This window comes from Chiloscyllium plagiosum, unplaced genomic scaffold (genome assembly GCF_037043375.1).
Source record: "Chiloscyllium plagiosum isolate Xiang-an unplaced genomic scaffold, Cpla_swu_hap1 HiC_scaffold_36, whole genome shotgun sequence".
NCBI classification, from domain to species: domain Eukaryota; kingdom Metazoa; phylum Chordata; class Chondrichthyes; order Orectolobiformes; family Hemiscylliidae; genus Chiloscyllium; species Chiloscyllium plagiosum.
This window is the reverse complement of record NW_028270174.1, coordinates 1,832,939-1,851,885: the sequence shown is the minus strand read 5'-3', so window position 1 is coordinate 1,851,885 and position 18,947 is coordinate 1,832,939. Positions and strand designations below refer to the sequence as shown.

Genomic DNA, 18,947 nt, shown 5'->3' with positions numbered 1-18,947 from the left:
AACCAATGAGAAGCAGCCATTTGTCAGTTACGCGGCAGCCAATCAGCGGTGTGGTGATGTTATGCACCCCGCCCCTGAGTGCGCGCGCAGGCGCACAGCTGAAGGGGCGGGGCTTGGCCCAGCGCGCGCGCGCGCGCAGCCCGTTAATACGCGGAGCTGCCCGAGCCCGTGCCCGTGCCCGAGCGGAGCGCGGCCCCTGCTAACATGGTGCTTGACACAATCGCTAGGATCATCAAAGTGCAGCTGCCCGCCTACCTGAAGCGGATTCCCATCCCCGAGACTCTGGGTGGATTCGCCCGGTTGACAGGTGAGAGGCTGCGGGCTGAGCGAATGTGGGGTTCCCCGGTCACGGGTCCGTGCGCGGGGGGGATGGGAGAGAGCGACTACTCGAGGCCGAGGGTCGGTGATCCGTGGATGCGGGCCTGGTCTCGGGGTGAGCCTTGGAGGGGGATGGGCGGGTACACTGGGTCATTCCTGTTTGAAGCGTCCATTCTCCTGCTCCTGGGGTTGCTGCCTGACCTGACCTGACCTGACCTGACCAGCACCACACACTCGACCCCTGATGAATACCCCAGCGTCAGTCACTGTGCTGCAGGCTGCTCCTGTCTCTGTGTCTCAGTGTGTGCGTGCTCTCTCAGCCTTTTCCGCAAAGAGCCGAACAGGATGGACTGTTCACTAAACACTTGGAAAATCAACTGGCGAAAGTGAGGACCGAGGTCAGAGTCAAGATTAGAGTGGTGCTGGAAAACCACAGCAGGTTTTGCCCGAAACGTCGATTTTCCTGCTCCTCGGGTGCTGCCTGAATTGCTGTGCTTTTCCAGCACCACACTAATCTTGACCTGGAAAATCAACTTCACCTTGCAACTAGTAAACCGCCAAGATCAATGTGAGATCCTGGAAAATGTTAACACTTCTTGATATCCTAAGAGCATCCTTTTTGATAGGCATAGATGACAGAGTTCATCATTCACCTCTCACTATACTAGCTTATCTTTTCAGCTGATGGAAGAAGGAATATTTGAGCAGCAGGATCTGAGACAGGAATACGGTCATGGTTTGCCACACAGCAGTGAGCCCTCTGCTCCTAATGCTTCAGAGGCTTAGACAACATACAGTAGACCCCCCTGAAGATCTGCAGAAGAACCATTGGCAGCATCTAAGCAACGTCCTCCAAATCCAGTAACAAGAAAGCAAGAAAGGCAATCTGATACCAGTGACATGTTAATCTCTCAATGTTGCACACAGCATGTCACCTTTCAAAGTTACCCCTCTACATGGAACTTGGATACAATAGGAGACTTCCAATGGAACATGAAAGCATTGTTTTGTTTTTTGAAGATTAGCCACTCCCATCTGATGACACCAAATGGGAACTGGCTCCATGGCTGACACACTTGCTCAAAGCACTCCCTGACAACATGGAGTGCCTGTGTCGCAGGTATCACCAGTTCATAACTTGGTGTGGCTCCTCTCTACACTCTGCTTCTTGTTGAGTATCTCATCTTGTTCTGGTCCCTCACCACCTTAGCAGTCTCAAGCATGACAAACACTTAATCATCCAGATTTCTTCACTGCTTTCCTCCCTTGGCGTCTGCACTGAATGATTTTGTATCCTGAGAGTTTTCAGTCTCCAACCAACCATGTGTCTTGTTCTCACTTGTATCTTCCACACCGTTCTTGAAGAGGTAAACTTACTCATCAACTCAAAGAGATGTACAACATGAAAACAGACACTTCGGTCCAACTCCTCCATGTCGACCAGATATCCTAAGTTAAGCTAGTCCCATTTGCTAGTTTTTGGCCCATATCTTTATCATCCCTTATTCCTATGCCCTTTTATATGTTGTAATTGTATAAATCTCCACCACTTCCCCTCTCAGCTCATTTGGTACACGCACCATCCTCGATGTGAAAATGCTACCCTTCAAATTCCTCTTAAGTCTTACCTCTCTCAGCTTAAACCTATCCCCTTTAGTTTTGAACTCCCCTATGCTGGGAAAAAGTCCTTGGCTATTCACCCTATCCATGCCCCTCTTGATTTTATAAACCTCTATAAGGTCACCCTTCAGTCTCTGACATTCCAGGGAAAATACTTCCATCCTATTCATACTGTCCCTATTAGCTCAAACTCTCCAACCCTGGCAATGTTCTCTTAAATCTTTTCTGAACCCTTTTAAGTTTAACATTTTTCCTATACTGGGGAGATGAGAATTGAACACAGAAGTGGCCTAACCAATGTCCTGCACAGCCACAACCAGGCATCCCAATGCCTATACTCAATGCACTGACCAATAATGACAACCATACCAAGCACTGCCTTCACTTTCCTGACCACCTGTGACTCCACATTCAAGTAGCAATGAGCCTGCACCCCAAGGTCTCTTTGTTTAGTAAAACTCCCCAGGACTCTACCATTAAGTGAATGAGACCTGCCCTGAAAAACCTTGCCAAAATGCAAAGCCTCACATTTATCTAAATTAAACTCCATCTGTCATTCCTTGGCCCATTGGTCTATCTGATCAAGGTCCCCTTGTACTCTAAGATAACCCTCTTCATTGTTCGCTATCTCACCAATTTTGGTGTCATCTGCAAACTAACTAACCATACCCCCTGTATTCACATCCAAATCATTTATATAAAATGACAAAGCAGTGGACCCAACACCCGTCTGGTCACAGGCTTCCAGTGTGAATAGCAGCCTGCCACCACTAGCTTCTGTCTCCTACCTTCAAACCAATTTTGTATCCAAATTTCATTCAATAGTGGGATGTGGGTGTCGCTAGCTGGCCACCATTTATTGCATGTCCCTAGTTGCCTTGAAGGTGGTGCTGCGGTGGCTTCTGGAACTGCTGCAGTCCACCTACTGTGGGTTGACCCACAATGCCATTGGGGGGAGTTCCAGGATCTTGACCTAGTGATAATGAAGGAATGGCGATATATTTCCAAGTCAGGATGATGAGTGGCTTGGAGGGGATCTTGAAGGTGGTGGTGTTTCCATATATCTGCTGTCTTTGTTCTTCTAGATGGAAGTGGATGTGGGTTTGGAAGGTGCTGTCTAAGGATGTTTGGTGAAATTCTGCAGTGCATCATGTAGATAGTAGACACTGCTGCTACTGAGCATTGGTGGTCGAGGGAATGGATGCTTATAGATACAATGCCAGTCAAGTGGGCTGCTTTGTCCTTGATGGTGTCAAGCTTCTTGGGCGTTGCTGGAGCTGCACTCATACAGACAAGTGGGGAGTGTTTCATCACACTCCTGACTTGTGCCTTGCACGTGGTGGAGATGCTTTGGGGAATTAAGAGGTGAGTTATTTGCTGCAATATTCCTAGCTTCTAACCTGCTCTTGTAGCCACTGTATTTGTGGTGAGTCCTTTTGAAGTTCTGGTCAATGATAACCCCCAGGATGTTGATAGTGGGGGATTCAGTGATGGTTAACACCATTGAAGGTCAAGGGGTAGTGGTTACATTGTCTCCAATTGGTGACTATCATAACCTGGCATTTGTTGGGCACAAATGTTACTTAAATGGCTAGCTCTCCCTGGACTCCAAGTGATCTAACCTTTCTGACCAGTCTATTATATGGAGCCTAGTTGAGCACCTTGTCAATGTGGACTTCAGCAATGTCCATTAAGGCATTGGTTGAAGTCTATTGACAGCTCTCATTACCCAGCTGTTCAAGCAGCACTGGCAGTGTCAGCATATTAACATTGGACTCATCAGGCACCTTGCAACTTGAATGGGAGCAAGTAATTTTCAATCCCGTGAGAGCATTTAAGAAAGGAAAAAGTTACATTTCTCATAACAACTAGATATGTTGAAGCAATGTATAACCAATGGAATACCATTGAAGTGGTGTCACTTGGTATTCAGGAACTGGGTAGGTCTGAACTCTGGGGAGAAGAAAACTGAAAATATTGGACCTCTTCCTCTCTCTCTAGGTCAGGAGTATCTGTGGAGAGAGAAATTAGCATTTCAGGTTTGCAACAATCCTTCATAATCTCTTAACCCAGGTAGCCTCCATTGTGTCACTGAGCAATTACTCCCCCCCCCCCCCCCCCCCCCCTGCCCAATAAAAAGGAGCTGGCATTGAGAAATGGGAAAGTTTGCTAAATGAGGATTTGGCATAAATCTTGTACGTTATTTATGTCTATTTACAAAAGTTGCTGGCCCAGCATTTGTTGCCTGTCCATAATGGCCTTTGAGGCAATAGCAGGTTGACTTCGCAAACCATTACAGTGCTGTTAAGGAGGGAGTTCCAGGATTTTGACTGAGTGACACTGAATGACGAACAGTATCTTCCAAGTCGGGAGGGAATCTTGTTGGGGCTGGTGTTCCTTTGTAACTGCTGCCCTTGTACATCAGATGGCAGCGATTTGTGGGTTTGGAAGGTGCTATTGAAGGAGACTTGGTGAATTTCTGCATTGCATCTGCTACACATCTGCCACTGCATTGGTGATGAAGGGAATTGAATGCTTTGGATGTGTTGGTGGAGGGGCAGGGGCTGCTGCTTCCACTGTGTGATCTGATGGGGTTGGCGAGGAGGGAGGGTCTGTCCTGTTTGTTCAGCATATGGCAGAATGGTTTATACTAGACGGGTGAACAGTGGAATTTGAGGTCAAACCATAACCATTTTCATCAAATGAACTGGATCTAATTGAGAAGATTGGCCAGAGAGTTATGGAATGGGTAGTTTTAAATGTAGTCAACAGAGAGCAGAATTGCCTCAATTAAACATTATATTAATGATTAATTTAAAAGTACTTGGCTTAGAGTGCCTTGGGATACCCAATGCTTGTGAATGGTGCTATCGAAATGCAGGTCTTATTGCGTCCATTAACCAGTGGGTACCGATTTTCAATTTTGAGATCTGATGCAATATTTTGCTCCATAATTATAAATGTTTGTAAGATTTGCTATAGATTGTTAATTACCGTGCAAAATTTTAAATTAAGTTGCCTGAATACTAGAGTTCTGATTTGAAATTGTACTTAGCGCAAGTTTCTGTTTTAAAATGACCATGCAGACCTTAAATTCACAATGATCACAAACTGCACACATTTGAAAGAGCTCGTACAGACTCAGTGGGCCGAATAGTATCCTTCAAAGCTGTGTTTTTCTATCACCTAGAAACTGTGTATAAACTTTCTATTTGCCATGCAAACCAGGAGCAAGATTATGGCTGATCTGATTGTAGCCTCAAATCCATATTCCTATCTACCCCCCAACCTTTCACCCATTGCCTAATTAGAATCCATGTACAGCTACCTCAAACAGGAACTCTTTGTTCTATATTTTCCTATGAGTTTGCAGCCCCTCTCCATCCACCCTGCCAGCACTCCTCAAGACCTCCTGTGTTTCAATCAAGTCACCTCTTGCTCTTCTAAATTCTGGTGCATATAAGCCTAATCTATCCAATCTTTTCTCATAGATTCGTCTGTTCCACATATTAGTTTGGTAAGCCTTTTCTAAACTGCCTCCACACGTTTATATCCTTCCTTAAATAAGGTGACCAATACTGTACTTCAGATGATTTCTCACGTATGTTAGTATAACTGAAGCTTAACCTTCCTATTTTTATTATTGATTTTTCCTTGCAATATAGGTAATAACATTCCAGTTGGTTTCCAAATTACTTGCTGTACAGGCAAATACATTTTTGTAATTCATATATGAAGACACCCAGATTCTCCCAACATTTGAGCTCTGCAGTTTCTCACCATTGAGATAATATGCTTTTGTTTTTTCCTGCCAAAATGGACAATTTCAAATTTTCCCACATTTTACTAGATTTTTATCCACTTGCTTAATCTATCCATATTCTGTTTTTGCTTTCCTATATTCTTACAAGTTCTTCACAACTTATTTGCCTACCTATTATTGTGCCATGAGCAAATTTGTCAAAAGCGCCTTCGTCCAAGTCACTTAAATTGTTGCAGTTTGAGCATCAATCCCAGTGGTACATCATGTGTTGCATCTTGCCAAGCTTAATTCAACGCATTTATTCCTACTCCGCTTCCTGATCCCTAGCCAATATTCTATCCATACAAATAATCCACCCCATACATCATGAGCTTTTGTTTTCCACAATAACCTTTGATGTGGCATTTTGTTAAACACCTTCTGAAATTTCAGCACGGTCTATCCACAGCTTGTGCTACTTCTTCGAAGAACGACAGTAGATTGATTAAACATAATTTCCCTTTCACAAAGCAATGTAGAGTGCTTTGTTACTAATGAAACTCATTTAGTAGTAGCTTCTAACACTTTCCCTATGACCAATGTTAAGCTAACGTTTTTCTTTTTTCCCTCCCTTTCTGAATAAAGGAGTTAGACTTGTCTTCGATTCCCAGTGATACTGTACTAGAATCAAGGCAATTTTGGAAAATTAGAATCAACACATCAATGTTCTCACGAGCCAATTTTTTTAAGACTCGAGGGTGCAAGCTCATCATGATCAGGGCATTTGTCAGCCCTCAACCACAAAATCTTGTTCAGTACTGCTTTTCTGGTGAATGTACTTCTGTGTTCCTCCTTGTTCCATTTCCTGACTTGTATCTACTTCTGAGATGTTACTTGTATCCTCTGTAGTAAAGAACAGTAGAAAAATAGCTGTTGCAGACTTTTTTTCTATAGGATCAATGCTTACTTTGTAGCTTTTTCCTTTTGAAAAGTTCAGGTTTTTTTGGCAACTATCTGTTTATATTTCTATCTGGGTTCCTCTCGTCCTCTAATTTTCCCTCAGTTTTATTTGTTTGTTGTATCTGTTCAGTCTTTTGATTTTTGCACAATTATTTGCTGTTTCTTTGCGTTTGATACTATATTTAAATATTTCTAGTTAACTGGGATTTTTCATTCTCTTTCAAATGCATCTATTCTGTACATTCTGAAATAGCCCCTTAAATGTAAGCCACTGCATCTATATAGTTCTATCCTTTTGGCCTAATTTGCTCATTCACTTCAGTCTGCTCTGATTTCATGTCCTTTTTATATTTAAATTTTTAAATAGTCTCCAGCGCGCCCGTCTTTTTCTCAAACTGAGTACAAATTCAGTCGTGAAAACATAGAAAATAGGAGCATAAGTAGGCCATTCAAGCCTGCTTTGCCATTCATTATGATCATGGCTGATCATTCAATTCTGTGCCCTGTTCTCACTTTTTCCTTAGCCCTAAGAACTATATCTATTTTCTTCTTGAAAACATTTGTGCAGTGGTCTCGACTGCTTTTTGTGATGGAGAACTTCGCAGGCTCACCACTCTTGGTGTAGAATTGTCTCCTCATGTCAGTTCTAAATGACCGACCCTGTATCCTTCGACTGTGACTCCTGGTTCTGGACTCCCCTGCCATCAGGAACATCTTGCGAGTACCCTGTTTAATCCTGTCAGAATTTTACAGGTTGAGAACATAAAACAGTACAGGCCCTTCAGCCTACGATGTTGCTGTGCCAAGCATTTATCTTAATCTAAGATCAACCTAACTTACAAACCCCTCAATTTACTGCCGTCCATGTGCTTGTCCAGCAGTTGCTTAAATGTCCCTAATGTCTCTGACTGTATTACCACTGCTGGCAGTGCATTCCACACATCCACCACTCTGTGTAAAGAACCTACCTCTGACATCTCCCCATACCTTCCTCCAATTGCCTTAAAATTGTTACCCATCATGACAGCCATTTCTGCACTGGGGACAAGTCTCTGGCTATTTATCTATGCCTCTCATTACCTTGTACACCTCTATCAAGTCACCTCTCTTCCTCCTCCTCCCCAGTGTGAAAAACCCAAGCTCACTCAACCTCTCTTCATAAGACAAGCCCGCCAATCCAGGCAGTGTCCTGGTAAATCTCTGCACCCTCTCTAAAGCACCTACATCTTTCCTATAATGAGGCGACCACAACTGAACACAATATTCCAAGTGTGGTCTCACCAGGGTTTTATAGAGCTGCAGCAAAACCTCGTGGCTCTTAATTCCCCTATTAATGAAAGCCAAAATACCATAAGTCATCTTAAAAACTCTATCAACTTGGGTGGCAATTTTGAGGGATCTATCTCCGTGAACCCCAAGATCCCACTGTTCCTCCACACTGCCAAGAATCCTGTCTTCAACCATGTATTCAGCTTTCAAATTTGACTTTCCAAAACTAATCACTTCCCATTTTATTCAGGTTGAACTCCATCTGCCACTTCTCAGCTCAGTTCTACATCCTGTCAATGTCATGTTGCCTGCAACAGCCCTTGACACTAACTACAGCACCACTGAGCTTCGTGTCCTTAGCAAACTTACTGATCCACTCTTCCATTTCTTCATCAAAGACATTTATAAAAACTACAAAGAGCAGAGGCCCAAGAACAGATCCCTGCGGGATACCACTGGTCACCGACCTCCGGGCGGAATATTTTTCATCCACTACCACTCACTGTCTTCTTTCAGCCAACCAATTCTGTATCCAGACCATCAAATTTCCCTGTATCCCATACCTCATTTTTGATTGAGCTTACTGTGGGGAGCCTTACCAAATGCCTTACTGAAATCCACATGCACCATATCCATTGCTCGATCTTTGTCAACCTATCTCGTCACATCCTTAAAGAACTCAATAAGGCTTATGAGGCATGACCTGCCCCTCACAAAGCCATGCTGACTATCTTTAATCAAACTATGCTGTTCCAAATAGGATTTATAACTATCTCTCAGAATCTTTTCCAGTACCACAGACTTAAGACTGACTGGTCTGTAATTCCCAGAGATTTCCCTATTCCCTTTCTTGAACAGGGGAACAACATTCGCCTCCCTCCAATCATCTGATACTACTCCCATGGAGAGTGAGGACGCAAAGATCTTCGCCTGTGGCACAGCAGTCTTGTTCCTCGCTCCCCCCCCCCCCCCCCCGGTAGGAAACTTGAGTATATCCTGTACGGTCTTGGGGGCTTGGTTATCTTGATGCTTCCCAAAATTTCCAGCACATCCACCTTTTAAAATGTCAATCTGATCAAGCCTATTAACCTGGGCCACGGTGTTCACACTATCCCCCTCTCTAGTGAACACTGAAGCAAAAAAACTCATTTTATGGCCTCTCCTACCTCTTCAGATTCCAGGCACAAGTTCTCTCCACGATTCATGATCAGCCCTACCGTCTCTCTGATCATTCTCTTATTTCTCACGCAAGTATAGAACGCCTTTGGGTTTCTCTAACCCTTTCTGCCGAGGCTTTTTTGTGCCCCCTCTTGGCTCTCCTCGGTCCATTTTTGAGTTCTTTCCTAGTTACCCTGTAATCCTCTAAAGCTGTGCCAGATCCTTGCTTCCTCAACCTTAAATAAGCTTCCTTCTTCGTCTTGATGAGAAGCTTCTCTTCTCTTGTCATCCAAGGCTCCTTCACCTTACAATTCTTGCCTGTCTCAATGGGACAAAGTTATCCAACACTCGCAGCAAGTGCTCCTTTAACAGCCTCCACATTTCTGTTGTGCATTTCCCATAGAACAATTGTTCCTAATTTATACTCCACACTTCCTGTCTAATAGCAGTATAATTTCCCTACCCCAATTAAATAACTTTCCATACTGTGTGTTCCTAGCCTCCTCCATGGCTTTGAGATTGCCCAGTCGCTCTTCTGAACTCCAGTGAATATTGTCCCAGTTCATTTTGTATCCCAGGAATCAATCTGGTAAACATCTGTTTCACTTCCTCCATAGCCATAACAGCCTTCCTGAGATAAGGAGATCAAAACTCTGCACAATATTCTGGGTGTGGTCTTGTAAAGGCTCTGTACAATTGTAGCAAGATCTCTTTGCTCCTGTACTCTAATATTCTCTCTATAAAGGCCGACATGCCATTAGCCACCTTTTTATTGCCCACTGCAATTGCATGCTTACTTTCAGTGACTGGCATGCGCTGATATCCAGGTCTCGTTGCACTTCATTCTTTCCCATTCTATCGTCATTCTGCATCCTTGTTTTTGCCATTAAAATGTTAACCTCACATTTATTCAGATTTTACCTCATCTGCTCTGCATTTGCCCACTCAAGCCTGTCCAATCACACCTGAGGCATCTCTGCATCCTCCTCACAGCTCACTCTCCCACCCAGCTTTGCGTCATCGGAAAATATGGAGCCATTATATTCAGTTCCTTCATCTAATTTACTGATCTATGTGATACTCCACTAGTCACTAACTGCCACTCTGGAAGAAGGCCCATTTATTCCTGCTCTGTTTCTTGTCTGCCAACCAGTTAAACTATTTGTGAAAACAACAGAAATGTCAGCAGCATTTTAAATGTTTTCAGTCATGAGCCATCTCTACACTTTTGCTATTATTTTACTATAATCAAAAAATTTACAAAGGAAACGAGATGTTCTAAATCAGTGGCATAATACAGTATCTCTTTCTTAAAGATCTCTAAGTATTCTATTTTCAACACTGTTCTAGTTGTAATGTTCATTCTTAGCAGTTCAGTTGATTTGGATAGCTGGTTTGCATTGCAGAATGATGCCAATAGCACAGGTTCAATTTGCCCACTAGTTGAAGTGACTGTGAAGGTCTTCCCTTCTGTACCTCTTCTCACCTGAGGCAGGGTGACCCTCTGGTAAACCACCAGCAGTTGTGTGTCTTTAATGAGAGCAATGCTGTGGTTCTTTGGGACTATGCTACTGCAAAGAATGAAGTAAAGTCAACAATGAGGTTTAGCTGTCTGGCTAATATCAAAGTAAGTCCATTTTTAATGATAAATTAACTTCAATATCAGAAACTTCACTTCAAACATTCCCGTGTCATTCCCGATCTGTAATATATTTTCATTAAAATCCAAGCACTAGTTTTGAGACCCATTCTTTTCAGACACCAATTATCTTCTCCACTTAAGGTAGATGGCGGTAACAATAAATTTGTTTCAAATATAATTGCTAAACAGTTCTCTGCAGAATTTCACAATATTTTTCTCCTTCCCCCCCCCTCTCTCTCTTCCAAGTTTTTAATGTTCATTTTGCATAACTTTTAATATCTGTGCTACTCATTAAATCATTTATAATTTGGTGTAAATTCATACATTTACCAAACTGCTGTTTTCAGATTTAATTGCTAATTGAACCACCTCCTCTTGCCCACAGTTGCAGAATGGCTGCGATTGCTGCCATTTCTTGGAGTTCTGGCACTGCTCGGGTACCTTGCTGTACGACCATTCATTCCCCGAAAGAAACAGCAGAAAGACAGCCTGATTAATCTAAAGATCCAGAAAGAAAATCCCAAAGTTGTGAATGAAATCAACATTGAAGATCTACAGTTCACCAAGGCAGCATACTGCAGGTGTTGGCGATCAAAGACGGTAATGATGGGCATTTTGAGTCAGATTAGACACAGGCATGCTGAAAATTAAATTCTGACAGTATAGCAAATTAATTAACTTCTTTAATCAGACTTTTCCTTGAGTTGAATGGAAAACGAATAGCATACAATCTATTTACCCTTGTCCATGATCAATTGATTGTAAAGAACATGAGATTTTAAAAGTTAACATAAACAATAATCTCTAATCATAGTAAACTTATTACAAAGAGTGAATAATGAGCACAGAAAGAACCTGCTTGGTTTAAATAGTTAACTGGTCTCACAAAAGAAATAAAACCAGGAGTCTTGATTAATAAATGAAAGTCAGTTTATTTTGCAACAGATTCATCCAGGATTATTTGCAATTTGTTCACATACATTCACTTAGTCTGCTGTTTACTATTTACACACACTTTTTACTATTTATGATATTGTACGATAATATTTATCAAGGCAATGGGTAGCTGACATTTGACTGAAATAAACTCGTATGATCTATTTTTAACTGTCTGAATTCATGCTAATGTTATGCTTCAATCAGGATGCTGAAAGCAGCAAAACCAAAGTCTATTATTCAAACAAATCTTAACTTATTTTGAAATGAGTTGAATAGGATTTGTTAATAAAGTGTTGGCTTTTATTTTTCTTTCCCTCCTCAAGATCACAGTTAATCCTGAGTACAATTGCACAAATGGCAGAAGTGACTATTAAATTAGGTAATGGGTGTAAGACATGGTTGCTCCTTCATCAGCTAGTTGTAGAATATAACACCATGAAGCATGACACTTGTGGAATGACCTGGTGTTCAGATGCACATTCCACATTGGCAAAAAATGCAGTCTTTCAGAAGAGCTGAAATCTTGTCTACTTGTTTAAGCAAATGCAAAAAGTCACATTATTTAGAAGGACCTTCTTCCCATTGATCTTGTCAACGTTTTCGATCAAGCAGCAAGGACGGTTTAAAGGACCATTGTTACAGATTAGAACTGTATTAAACTGCAATATAGTCTTCAAAGATACTTAATGACTTTGGAAAGTCCTGGAAATAGATTTGTGTTTATATAAATAGGTTTTCATCTTTCCATCCAAAATTTCCTGGGTTGACAATGGTAAGACAATGAATATCTTAATGTTTCTTCCATTGTGTCAATGCTGTCACACCAGTGCTGTTGCACATAAATCAAAGGGATTATTAATAGAAAAGCAAAATATGTCAGAGGTTGGAAATGTGATATAAAAACATGCAAGTCAGGCAGCACCTGAGGAGAGCCTAATTAATGTTTCCAATCAATTACCCTTCAGAAATATAACCATGTCAATAGCTATTCCTTCATCTACACATTTTGTTTCTGTAGTGATTGGAACCAGCTGGATGTTGTTGACAATGAGGTCTTTTAATTGGAGTTGTTAACCCCAGGCTATTCCAAAAGCCCTGGCTGACCAATATAAACAGGGGATACTGCTGCTGCCTGGGCCCTCAACCTGGCTTAAGGGCTGCTGCTGCTGCCTGGACTCAGACTCCAACTCCTGCTGCCTGAGCCCCATCCAAACCTGGGACTGTTGTGAATAAAAACATATAAACAGGGGACTTAATCAGGTGACTGACTCCGAGCTGGCTGGTCATAGCCAGTGTACTAAGTGCAAGTAAACAAAGGGTGACTTGGTGACTGAATACCAGTCTTTGTGCATGATGTGGAGGAGCTGGTGTTTGACTGGGGTGGGCAAAGTTTAAAAATTGCACAACACCAGGTTATAGTCCAGCAGGTTTATTCGGAGGCACTAGCTTTCAGAGCATCAGTTGTTTGTAGAATATAAGATCATAAGACACAGAATTTTATAGTAAAAGATTAGTGTCATACAGTGATATATTGAACAAACCTGGATTGTTAAGTCTTTCTTCTTTTAGAATGCAGGTTTCTATATTATGTAAATCCCAAACCTCTTTTAAGTCCGCTTCTCGAGGCAAATTAAGATTTTGTAAGAAAAGATGACATCTCAGCTCAGACAGAATCTTGTCTATACCCCAATCTGAGTCAGTCTGGTTCTTTTCTTAAAGTGGAACTTACAAAATATTGCATGTATGGACAGCCTGCAGATTGTACATTCAATTTTTCTCAAAAAAAACATTTCCAAATACAAATTCACCCATAGACTTGTGTGCATGCATGCGAGTCAGATGTACAGCATGGAAACAGACCCTTCGGTCCATGCTGACCAGATATTCCAACCCAGTCTAGTTCCACCTGCCAGCACCTGGCCCATATCCCTCCAAATCCATCCAGATGCCTTTTAAATGTTGCAATTGTACCAGCCTCTGGCAGCTCACTTCATACACGTACCACCCTCTGTGTGGAAAAAGTTGCCCCTTGGGTCTCTCTTATATCTTTCACCCCTCACCCTAAACCTATGCCCTCTAGTTCTGGACTCCCTGACCCCAGGGAAATGACTTTGTCTATTTAGTCTATCCAAGTCCCTCATAATTTTGTAAACCTGAGGTTACCCCTCAGCCTCTGACGCTCCAGGAAAAACAGCCCCAGCCTGTTCAGCCTCTCCTTATAGCTCAAATCCTCCAACCCTGGCAACATCCTTGTAAATCTTTTGAGCCCTTTCAAGTTTCACAACATCTTTCTGATAGGAAGGAGACCAGAATTGCATGCAATATTCCAACAGTGGCCTAACCAATGTCCTGTACGGCCGCAACATGACCTCCCAACTCCTGTACTCAATACTCTGACCAATAAAAGAAAGCATACCGAATGCCACCTTCACTATCCTATCTACCTGCGACTCCACTTTCAAGGAGCTATGAACCTGCACTCCAAGGTCTCTTTGTTCAGCAACACTCCCTAGGACCTTAGCAGGATTTATACACTTAATGGTAAGATTTGCTTTCCCAAAATACAGCATCTTGCATTTATGAGTTAAACTCCATCTGCCACTTCTCAGCCCATCTGATGAAGATCCTATTGTAATCTGAGGTAACCTTCTTCGCTGTCCACTACACCTCCAATTTTGGTATCATCTGCATGTTGCAAGTGTGTGTCCATGTGAGTGCACATGAGTGTATGTTCACGTGTGTGGGTCCAATGGAGTATAAGCGTGTGAGAGGGAGTGTGCATGGGTGAGAGTGGGGAGGTTATATGTTTGTGCATATGAGAAAGTATGTATATGAAAGAGGGCGTGCGCGTGTATAGTGTAGTGGGGTCACCAGTTGAGGCCATCTGCGTGGGTACTGATCTTGGCTATCAGCCTCTGCTTGGCCACTTTGCATTGTTATGTATCCCTATGTTATGACTAGCCTTGGAGGATAGTCATCAGAAGGTCTGAGGCCAAATATCTCTGACTGCTGAAGTGCTCCCCATCTGGGAGGGAACATCCCTACCTGGTGATTCTTGTGCAGTGTCCATTCATCCATTGTTTTAGCGTCTGCTTGGTCTCGCCAAAGTATCATGCCTCTGAGCACCTTTTAATGCATTGTTTGAACTGAGATGTCACCTTTTGTTATAAAAGCTTAAGTTATCTTGAAGGTGACTTAAAAGAAATTCTGGAATTTACATATTAATAGACAATAGGTGCAGGAGTAGGCCATTCTGCCCTTCGAGCTTGCACCGCCATTCAATATGATCATGGCTGATCATTCCTAATCAGTATCCTCTTCCTGCCTTATCTCCATAACCCTTGATTCCACTATCTTTGAGAGCTCCATCCAACTCTTTCCTTAAATGAATCCAGAGAGTGGGCCTCCACTGCCCTCTGGGGCAGAGCATTCCACACAGCCAATTAATTAACCAAAACCTGCATTCTAAAAGATGTGGCTTAACAATCCAGGTTTGTTAAATATATCACTGTATGGCACTGTAATCTTTTGCTATGAATTCTGTCTTGTGATCTTATACACTACTACCACCTGATGACGGAACAGCGCTCCAAAAGCTAGTGCTTCCAAATAAACCTGTTAGACTGTAACCTAGTCTCTCTGCAGTTATTTCAGTTTCTTTACACATTCACATTGTCATTAAATCTCTCCTACTCTCCGCCCTTTAACAGACCTTTTCGGTCTTCGTCCCTACTCCATCTTTCACTTGCTCATATTGTCTTTCCTCTGTGTTTTGAAATGTCATCAACCTGAAATGTTTACACTCTCTCCACAGATCCTGCATGACCTGACTATTTTGTAGCATTTTCCATTTTCATATCAAACATAATATTTGGTGTGATCCCAGCTGATGGTAAAGCTAGAAAAGGCAGACCCCAATCTCAGTCTAAGATGGCTTGATAGATTATTAGTGTTTTTTTAGTATTTGAAACAAACTCATTAGACATATCCAAAGGACAGGTTCAACCTTTTTTATCACATAGCAACCTTTACAGGCACTCCAATCTCAATTTAGTGTCATCCTGCCTCCATGCTAAAATCTCTTTCTTAGTTGGCATAGCTTTAATCCCCTCTCCCCTCTCCCAGCTGAGGTCTTCAACAGGCTTGTATGATGATTTCCTGTTTGGCACTTCAAAAACCTTTTGTCTCTGAAGCTTCTGTCTTGGTGACTTTTAAGTCTTTCAGGAAGATGTTTTCTTGTGGAGCCTGCTAAACTAATAGCACATCTGTCTTTATCTCTGTGCACTCTGCCTTTTCTTTTGAATGGTTTTGACTTTGTGTTATTGGGTTTGTGCTGCTGGCAACAGCAATTTTTATTTCCTTCTACCCTTTTTTCTAATGCACTGAACAATACACCTCCAAAGATTTAGCTATCTTATTAAAGTAAATGTATAATCAAACACCAGATGCACCAACACCATTTATGAGACAAATATCTTGGCCCTGCATTAACATATATTATAGAAGTAGAAGTCAAACAAATCTATATCATTCATCCAGTCCAGAACCCAGATTCTCAAGCAATAATAAAGTTATGAGCCTTTATCATAGTTATAAGGCTGAAATGGAGTGTCCTGTGGTTAGTTTAGAGCTAGTGAGTGAGAGGCAGAAGCAGGCCTATGCAATTTCTGTCCTCTAAAACATTTTATCAAAGTCATTCATTACTACAAACTGAGAGTTTGTGATTAATTGATAACTTGACCAATATGAAAATTTATCTCTGATTTAGTTCTCGGAAGGTAACACTTTCGCAGTTTTGTGACAGTGGTAGGAATCTTTCTTTAGCATTTCTGTAATTTAATGTATTCTTAAAACTGGGCTGCCTCTAACGTTGTACTCTTGAAGGAAATATCATGTTTGCTGTTACAGCCAAAACCGATTGTAGGCTTGTACTGGATTCTGTAATCGGCAGCTGACTGGTTTTATTTTCTCTTTATAGTTCCCAGTTTGTGACGGGTCTCACAACAAACACAACGAATTGACGGGTGATAATGTGGGTCCGTTGATCATTAAGAAGAAAGAAGTATAACGTTTTTTATTCTTTAATCATGGCATAAGATGTTTTGAGATGTAAAGATCATTTGTAAAGTGTAACCATTAACTTTAACGTCAGTACGTATCTTTACAGTGAAATTTGTACAGATAAATTGTAAAGCTTTACTTGTCACTAACAAATATCTAATTTGTCAATGTACAGTAAGTAAAATTGGGCAATCTATTCTTTATCATGATTAAAAATGTAAGCAATTGTTAAATTTGGATTTTTAAAAATTCCTTCATTTGAGATGATGGCTTTGTTATTTTTGAACCTTGTGATTCCTTTGTCTTCAGTATAAAGCTAAATACACTGTCCTGAGTTCAAGGAGATGCTCTTGTTTATGAATGTCTGTCTTTTTGCTGGAATGTGTATCATTTTCAATTGCTAAAACAAGTCTGTCAGAGGAATTCACTGGTCAGAACTTTCTTTTACTGAAGAGTCCTCACTTTCTATATTGGGGTTGTCAACCCTTTTTGTTTTTGGTGATACTCCCATTTTATTAAAAAAAAATCCAGGGATTCATTTCAATGTAACAGTAGTACAGCAAACTTAATATTAACTGGCACCTGGTGGGGAACAGGAGTGAGTTGTTTGATCAAATATTCCAGATATAGAGGTTCACATAATCAATGTAAAAACACACACTAAATAATAGAAATGTATTGCAGGGACTATACACATCACTGTTGTACTTTATTTACACCGTAAATCGCTTAAATAACTGCATCTTTGCCTTAAATAAAACTTACTGGCAGAGGGCTTGGCATTGCAGATTGCAATAATACAGTAAAGTTATTTATTTGAGGTATACAATTTTTGGTGGTTTATTGAGTGGCAGTTGAAATAAAGTTTGCTGTATTTCATTCTGTATAAAAATTGCACAAACATTTGTTTGGCATAATGCACAATTATTGCTGGTTTTTAGCAACACTTCTCAAGTTGTAGTTCTAAACCACTGTGTTTAAAAGACTCTAACCTCCATGTACAAGAAATGAGGCAGAACTCCGTAAATAAATAGAACTTGTTGTATGGTGGTGAGGTTTTTTGGGAAATGCAAACTGTGATTGAGCAGGAGCATGAATCCTTCCACAGGTGAAGGTGCATTTGCTGAAACCCCTAACAATGGAACAGTGTATTTCCCATCTTGTGGTTAAGACCATAAGATATAGAAGCACGTTTAGGCCATTCGGCCCATTGAGTCTGTTCAGCCATTCACTCGTGGCTGATCTGTTTTTCTACCTCATTCTCCTGCCTTCTCACTATAATCCATGACTCTTTTACTAATCAAGAACCTATCTTTTAGTCTTAAATACATTCAGTCACTTGATCTTTACAGCTCTCTGTGGCAATGAGTTCCACAGATTCACCACTCTCCGGCTGAAAAATTTCTTCTCACCTCAGTTCTAAAGGGGCATGCCTTCATTCTGAGGCTGTGCCCTCTGGTCCTTGTCTGTCCTAGTGGAAACATTCTTTCCATATCTGCTTTATCCAAGCTTCCAAGTATTTCAGAAGTTCCACTGGGATTCTCCACCACCCACCCATTCTTTTCAATTCTTGAGTACAGACCCAGAATCCTCTACTGCTCACGTCAAGCCCTTTTATCCCTAGCATCATTCTCTTATACCTCCCCTGGATCTCCAAGGCCAGCACCTCCTTCCTTAGAAACAGTGCCATAAACTACACTCAATATTCCAAATATGGTCTGACCAGAATCATGTATAGCTTCCCACAGTGCATCCCTGCTGTTGTATTCTAGCCCTCTTGCTATGAATGTGAATATCACGCTTGCCTTCCTAACTGTCAACTAAACCTGTGTTAACCTTAAAAGTATCCTGAATTAGGGTTCCCAAGTCTCTTTGTGCCTTAGATTTCTGAAGCCTTTCCTTGTTTAGAAAATAGTCTGTGTCTCTATTTTTCCTACCAAATTACATAATCTCACACTTGCCCACATTGTATCCCATCCCGCAGTTATTTGTCCACTTTCTCAGCCTGTCCAACTCCTTCTACAGCTTCCCCAACACTACGTATCCTTCTATTTATCTTTGTGTCATCTGCAAACTTAGCAAAATATCCTCATTGTTAAAGTATACAGAGGAACCTCAATTATCTGAATGAGATGGGTGGGCACTATTTCATTCACATGATTAATTATTTGGGTAATCAATTTTACCTTAAACAAGTGATGTGCTCTACCAGAGAATTTGTTTAAATCTATAATTTTA

General features: G+C 41.4%; 1 protein-coding gene across 1 annotated transcript; it reads left to right on the top strand.

Annotated features, from left to right (window-relative positions):
- Window positions 1–141: 141 nt before the first annotated feature.
- cisd2 (CDGSH iron sulfur domain 2) lies at window positions 142–17,754 on the top strand. The gene is made up of 3 exons (XM_043674533.2): window positions 142–307; window positions 11,095–11,309; window positions 16,627–17,754. Exons 1-3 carry the CDS (start codon window positions 205–207, stop codon window positions 16,714–16,716), a joined length of 408 nt encoding a protein of 135 aa, XP_043530468.1. The 5' UTR covers window positions 142–204; the 3' UTR covers window positions 16,717–17,754.
- Window positions 17,755–18,947: the final 1,193 nt, after the last annotated feature.

Coding starts and splice junctions, on each gene's coding strand:
- cisd2 (XM_043674533.2), top strand. CDS start 205: ATGGTGCTTGACACAATCGCTAGGATCATCAAAGTGCAGCTGCCCGCC. Junction 308..11,094: donor TGGATTCGCCCGGTTGACAG/GTGAGAGGCTGC, acceptor TCTTGCCCACAG/TTGCAGAATGGCTGCGATTG. Junction 11,310..16,626: donor GGTGTTGGCGATCAAAGACG/GTAATGATGGGC, acceptor TTCTCTTTATAG/TTCCCAGTTTGTGACGGGTC.